This window comes from Carassius carassius, chromosome 6 (genome assembly GCF_963082965.1).
Source record: "Carassius carassius chromosome 6, fCarCar2.1, whole genome shotgun sequence".
NCBI classification, from domain to species: domain Eukaryota; kingdom Metazoa; phylum Chordata; class Actinopteri; order Cypriniformes; family Cyprinidae; genus Carassius; species Carassius carassius.
Window position 1 is genome coordinate 2,237,501 of NC_081760.1, and position 7,078 is coordinate 2,244,578.

The 7,078-nt window shown below is 39.4% G+C and overlaps 1 protein-coding gene across 2 annotated transcripts in view; it reads left to right on the plus strand.

Annotated features, from left to right (window-relative positions):
• The window catches only part of LOC132142199 (zinc finger CCHC domain-containing protein 7-like), a 44,724-nt gene extending 41,007 nt beyond the window's left edge, over nucleotides 1–3,717 (plus strand). For both annotated transcript variants that reach the window (XM_059551871.1, XM_059551870.1), the window contains exons 7-9: nucleotides 2,657–2,752; nucleotides 2,948–3,065; nucleotides 3,146–3,717. In XM_059551871.1, the coding sequence (XP_059407854.1) occupies nucleotides 2,657–2,752; nucleotides 2,948–3,065; nucleotides 3,146–3,705 (774 nt within the window). In that variant the 3' untranslated portion in view covers nucleotides 3,706–3,717. The remainder of the gene's footprint in view (nucleotides 1–2,656; nucleotides 2,753–2,947; nucleotides 3,066–3,145) is intronic.
• Nucleotides 3,718–7,078: the final 3,361 nt, after the last annotated feature.

The window sequence follows — 7,078 nt, forward strand, 5'->3', positions numbered from 1 at the left end:
GATGGTCACTGCTGGAAATGACATGCTACCCAACCAAATAATAAGGTGGCAGTGAGGGTCACAGTAAGACATGTTTTGAAGCTACAAACAAGATTCACATTAAAATAATTTGAACTAAAAATCAATTTGAATGAGAAAATATGATATATTTCAGATTAAAATTTGTCATAACTTTGTTTTACATTACTCTTTTAACTAACTGAAAAAGATGGTGCAATTTATAGATATTTGTGTCTACGAATGTAGTTTTGCACAAGCTTGCATGCAAAACACACACTTTAGCTTGTGTGTGTGTGTGTGTGTGTGTGTGTGTGTTATCAGAGGCCATCAACTGTCCCGATAATCCTTTCAGATCGAGGTGATACACACACACTAAAGAGAGGTAATTAATAGTGCCACAGAGCAGCTCTTATGCACAGAGGATTGGATGAAGGAGGGGTCGCCCTGTCATCTTTTTTTTGTTCCCTCTTTCAGTCTTCCTCCCTTTTCCATCACATTCGAGCATGAGCGTGATCACAAGAGCTCAGGGGCACAGCGTATGTGTGCTGGAGGGAGGGTCTTCTTACACACCAATTTGCATGAGATATCTGCAAGAATGAGAAAGAAAAATAGATGGATAGAGGTACAGTTGAAAAGAAGAAAGTTAAAGGACAAAGAGATGGAAAGAGAAACAACAGAAAGATTTAGAAGTAGTGTGAAGTGAGCATTAGAAACATTCTGAATTGACAGTAATGGGAGATAAACTTTAAAATAATACAAAAGTAAGAAATGTAGGTTGTTGCTTAGTGGCCCAAGTCAAATGGGTTTAAAAGTTTCTGTATGAGGTTGTAGTTCTCAGATGTAGCTCAGATCCCTCCTTCAGTGTCTGTGGGATTGTTTGACTCATTTTACCATCCACCAGGCAATCACTAAAGGGATGGCATATCCATAGCCCAAGCTACACTGTTAGTTCAAATAATTAACCCATGTATGAACTTTGCAAGTGTCTCTAATGATGGACAGTGGATGGGAAACCTCGCGTTGAGTTTGGGGGCTAGAAAGAGTGAGTGAGTGAGTGAGTGAGTGAGTGAGTGATGGAGAGAGAGAGAGGGATGGGGAACCGGTGGTGTCTTTGTGATGGAGATGGAGCAGTCTCCAGCGCTGAGCTGATAATGACCAGCGCTTCTAATAGCATTCACCCCTCCACCCTTTAACCACTCAAGTGGAAAACAGGACAGAAAGAAAGAAAGAGAGACAGCGTGTGGAAAGGAGGAAGATATGTTTAAAATGTGTCTGCGTGTGTCCCGGCTCATAGAAAATATGCGTATATGAGTGTGTGTATGTCTTGACGCCCCCTTGAGGAGACATTTAAAGACAATATGTGTGTAGTTCCCGGCCACACACACACATGCTCACACCAGTCGGCTTACCCTCTTTATCGTGCTGTATTTACGGAGAGCGATGGAGCATGAAACGCATTTGGGCTCCTCGGGACCAGATGGAGAAACACACACATACACACAGGCATCCAAAGGTGGCCTTATCACCAGCGCATTACTGGGATTTATTGATACCCTCTGTAATCACTCCCTTAAATCACCTCAAAGAAAAGAAAAATATAGAGATAATATGAATGTCTGTGAGAGAGAGGTGTGGGAGGAGGAGACCGAGTGGATGATGGGAGAAAGAGAGTGTGATTGGGAAATGTAAGGCAGGTTTATAATAATGGAATTGAGTGAAGTTGAGTAATATAACGCAGGTGTCGGCTGACATACGCACACACAAAGGGCACAAGTGCATTCACACACCTGACATGAGCCGAGCTGTATTCTCGTGTGTGTTTAGAGAGTGTTTTGGTGCTGGTTCTGCCTGAATTCATGTCACCTTACTGCTTTAACTTATCACACAGTAGATTATTCTGCTACAAATGGGCATATCAACCTTTAATGTTATGAGTATAGCATGCTACAAGATGTTTAGTAGAATGTCAAAGCTGCTCTTTTCCACACTATGAAAGCCTGAAGTGACCAGGGACTGTCAAAAGTGCACATAACAGCATCGTAAAAATGGTGCATTGTTGAAAAAAAGCATCATCAAAATTCTACTAAACTTCTCTTTTTGTGGTCCACAAAGGATATAAACTAAGAGTAAATAATGACAGAATGTTCATTCTTGGGTCAAGTGGTTCTCAACCAGAGGACCGGGGCCCACCAAACAACAAAAAAACTCTTTGTTTGTTAAGTGATTCCCTTATTTCTTTGAAGAACTGGGGTTCCCAGTGGATACGCAAGGAAACCTCAAATTAAAAGTGTGTTTTCTATACACACTTCCTTATTAGTAAATCATGGATTACTGGAAGAGTAATGTGAACTCATTGGTTAAAAAACGGGATCGCTGAAGAAGTTTCAATTTCTGAAATGTTTTAAATCCTGAAAATTAAATCTTAAAAACTGGCATGTCTGTAGATTAAAGTTAGTTTTCAATGTGTAAATGGGACTGGGGACCTTTGTGACAGTCAGACGGCCTTAGGGTCACTGTTGAGTGTTAATGAAGGAATTTCTCACTATGTTTCTTGTTATAGACATCAAATACAAATTTTATGCATTTTGCTCAAAGGAGGCAGTCAAACTCTCATTCTGAAGTTTTTGTGACTCTGTATCTTCATGTTTCTCTGTAGACCACTAATGGACCCCTCCACAAGCCCAGTGATCCAGATGCCTGCAGGAGACCTGCCTACTGCTATAACTGCTCTAAGAAAGGACACTTCGGCCATGTAAGTGGATCTGCCTCATCTACGCTGATTGCTTTCTGCAAGAAATATCAACCACAAAGACCACCCAGAAAAACATCTAAATACCACATTTCTAAACACAACAGCTGTGTTCATCCTTGTTACTTCAAACTGCTGTATTTGTTATGAGTACCAAGCGCAGCATGATATGAGATTTAAAGTGTGTTTTCTCTGCAGGAGTGCACTGAGAGGAGAATGTATAACGGGACGTATCCCACCCTGCCATTCATTTCCTATTATGACACAAAGAAGGACATGAATTGCCGGAATCATCGACTCAAAAAGCGGGCCAAAGGTTTGTTCAATTCGTTCTGATAAGTTGATTAAGATCTAGAAATTGAGACCTAAGGATTTAATGAAGTGTGTCTCTTACAGAACTTCAGGAAGCAGGATTGATTTCACCTGATGGAGCTTTCATTACAAATACCCCCCATCCGCCCAGAAAGAAACCTAAAACCAGCCACAAATACGCACACAACAACCAGCTCACGCCGAAGAGACGCATCGCACACACACCCAAACACCATCCAGAAGCGCACAAACAGAACACACACTTGAATTTCAAGCAGAACTCACAAACGCCAGGAAACCACAGCAAACCCACGCCTCAGAGCAAGGTTAAACCACAAAAGCTAAGCCAGAAGGAAGCCAAAAAGAAAATGCAATCTAAACGTATAGTTTTAGATGAAGACGCAGACTTTCCTAGAGGCTGTGAAAAGAGCCCTCACACGATGACAGTTTTTTCATCCCCTCGCGAAGCCAGTGTGACGCAGAAGAAGCCCTTTGGACTGGAAAAGAACAATGAAAAGAAAACCGATCAAATACCGAAAAAGAATGAGAGGAAAAGGAGAAAGAGACAAAAGAAAGCTGCAAAAGGTTCTTCCATGTGTCCCTCCGATGAAAACCTTTTTCTGATTAAACAAAGAAAAGTATGAAGATAAAAAAAAGCTAATTGTGTGTGGTTGGTTTTGGCCCGTCTTCCTCCATTCACATGCTTTTGTGTGCAGTATTAGGGCTTTTTAGACTTGTCCAATTCAGACCCTCTTGCCCAAATTCAGTAATTTGCTTGTTGCTTGGCTGCGTTATATAATGATATATTAATATACTAAATTGATATTAAAAAGTGCATAATTGTTTGGGAGGGAAGAAATTATACAGCGAACATCTGGTATTTTAAAAGCAAGTGTCCTGCCTGAACACGACGAGTGTGTCGTTTTCTTATTTTAAGTACATGCTGACTTCTGTAACATCATGATTAAATTAAAGTTTGTTTGTATTGATAATCCGTTTGAGATATTTTGTAAATGACTAATATCATCAAAACTGAAAAAAAGGTCCAGAGGACTTTTATTTTTCTTTCTCAATGGTTGAGTTCGGGGGCGGGGCTATCTGTTTTGCCAACCAATGGCAGATGTTGGTGTTGAAACCAGTTTAAAAGCAGTCATTATTTCTGCAATATTTTTCTAAAATGAAATCTACACATTCTGTGCTTGTCTCCTTTCGAAACAGGATTTGTGCATTAATGTAACATTGATACACCAGTAGGTGGCGACAAGTGTCATAATCAGACGTTCAATCATTCGCTCAACCACTTAAATAACACTGATTCATTCAGAAACAAAACAACACTATGGTCTTTAGCTCAGAGATGCTGAACCAGTAAGTTCTGCTTTGACTTTGTTTAGAATGTTATTGTTGGTGGATCAAAATCATGGCTGCTAACACATTCTCTCTACACAATGCGGGATTCATTTTCGAAGAGGATAAAAATATAATATCTCATACTAGATGTTCAAGCAATGTAAATTCAGACTAATAGATTAATAGAAAAATATTTGAATTTTTGTATCAAAATATTTTTTAAATGAGGTTGCAATTATTTCTAAAAGTAATGAATAGTCAGTCTTGCAATTCTCTCAGAGTATGTTGCTATTCTTGCTGTGATAAAAAGTTAGTTTTTCAGCACTGTAACGACTCAGAAGTTGGCAGCCCTGCAAAATAGGAAATGACAATATCATATAAAGTTGTTCAAAATGAGCTTATTGATTATTGGACTCACAACCATGCTCTTGATCTGTGTGCTGTGATTTCCTTTATTTTAAAAATCTGCCTGTTGAACTGAAATCTCACTTTCAGACAAAAAAAATCAGTGTTTCACCTTTAACCTCTTTCCTGTGGTTATCTTCTTGAGCTCCAGGTGTTGTTTAGGGCTGTCCAGCTTTAAAGTAATGACAGGCAGCAAACCAGCTGGTTATTAAGTGGATAAACTAGTGCCATTTCCTTCACTTTCCCTATTTTTCACTTTTTAAGATCCCAGATTCCTTCTGTTTGTTCCATGCAATTTCTCTTTTCGCTTTCACTGGTTGTGTTTCTGCTAAGAACAATATTTGAGCTCCAGAAGAGTTCAGATTTATTTAATTGTCCTGTGAATGCATGTAATGTTGTTCTGCTCTGCAGGACTGTGTGTGGACATTTATTTGAAAGTGTGTGCCATCGGGCTTATATTGCCTGAAAAGTATTTCAACAGTAAAAGAGGAGAGATGATTTCTTAAGCCAAATATAAATCCAACACCAAACATGGCAGTCTAGCTCAGGGGTTTTCAACCTGTGGGGCCCAAACACCTGTTAAGGGGGGCGCGAGAAACTGTGAATTCAGAGGCTTAAGTGAAACGTGAATTTAAGATAGCAAATCTTTAGTCATCCACTAGAGGGGGCAATCTGATTAGTCCCGCAGCTAATCATGCGGGGCGACCTCAGTCTCTGTGACGTTGCCATGGTGATATATTAGTTGGCTACAGAGCAGAGGAGCAGAGTTGACGCGATCGAGTTCAAGCTAAATATTAAAACAAAACAAAAATGGACCGGTGGCTTAAACGTAATAATTCCAGTGATAAAACGGGTGAACCGTCAGGCAAAAAAGAAGAAGAGTGTCCGACTGAACCCGTACAACTTCCGCAAATTGATGTCGAACCCTCCACGTCAACGGGGCTTTCCACGCAGAGAGGATTAATAGCAAAAACCAAAGGCCTGGGTGCATCAAAACGACGAAAGTATGACGAACAGTACATAAAATACGGATTCACGTGCATCACACTTAATCACGAACCACGTCCACAGTGTGTTGTATGTTCTGAAGTGCTTGCAAATGACAGTTTGAAACATGTGAAACTAATACGTCACTTACAAACCAAACACCCGACGTTAAAAGATAAACCGGTTGACTTTTTTCGCCGTAAAGAATCAGGATTAAGACTTTTGTTTGTTGATTTGAGTTTTGTAAATAAAACGTGCGAGTCCCAGTCACGCCGACCCTGTCTTCCTTCCAAACACTGAACCTCTTCACAACACTGAACCATTTTTCAAAAATAAGTTTGTTCTTAATGAAAATTTTGAAAATTGCAAAGTGGAAATGGCACCCGTTTCGTAGAATGACTCTTGTATAGCAATGATGTTCGTTTGCACGCACTTTGGGAGGGTGGGGGGCGCGAATGTAATTAGACAAACTTGGGGGGGCGCATATCCTAAAAGGTTGAAAACCCCTTGTCTAGCTTACACGCAGAAAGAAATATCAGATTTTTTTTTTCTTGAAGATTTGCAGACAGTATGTAAACTCAAGAGTCCTCCAAGGCTTGGCTGAGATGTGTAAGAGAGGAGATACAGTACAATGTGAGTGAAGAAACATATAGTCACCATTGAAAAGGAGTCACACAAGCTCACTCACACTGATTTATTCTGATTACTCAGGCTTTTTACTGGCATAGTTGGCCACAACACATTCCCAGCACTTTGACTCAACATACAGCCCTCAAAACATTCACAGTCATTCACATAAGCGTGATAATAAACCATGCTCATCACCATCTTACTTTCAAGGACAGTATTTGCTCGTAAAATCAGATTTTATTCAAGATAGTAAGAACTCCTCCCTCTTGAATCTGAATCTGCCTCCAGATCTGAATCTTGACTTCACCACTGTGGTCCATTTCAGTATGTGACATCTCTTTTTCATTAGTCCTCAGTGCAGCCAAACCTGGGCTTAATAAAAGCTATATATATATATATATATATATATATATATATATATATATATATATATATATATTTATATATATACATGGTCAAAGGCTACAAAATCATAAAGATATAGCTATGAATATAGCTTTAAACCCATGGAAGTAATAAAATAATGCACAATGGCAAGAGTTTGTGGTTAAAATAGATGTTTAGAGTTTTTTTTATGGACTTTTTTTATTGCTTGCCAGAAAATGTCACTCAATGCTGAGCATGGCCAAGTTTATGGAAACAATG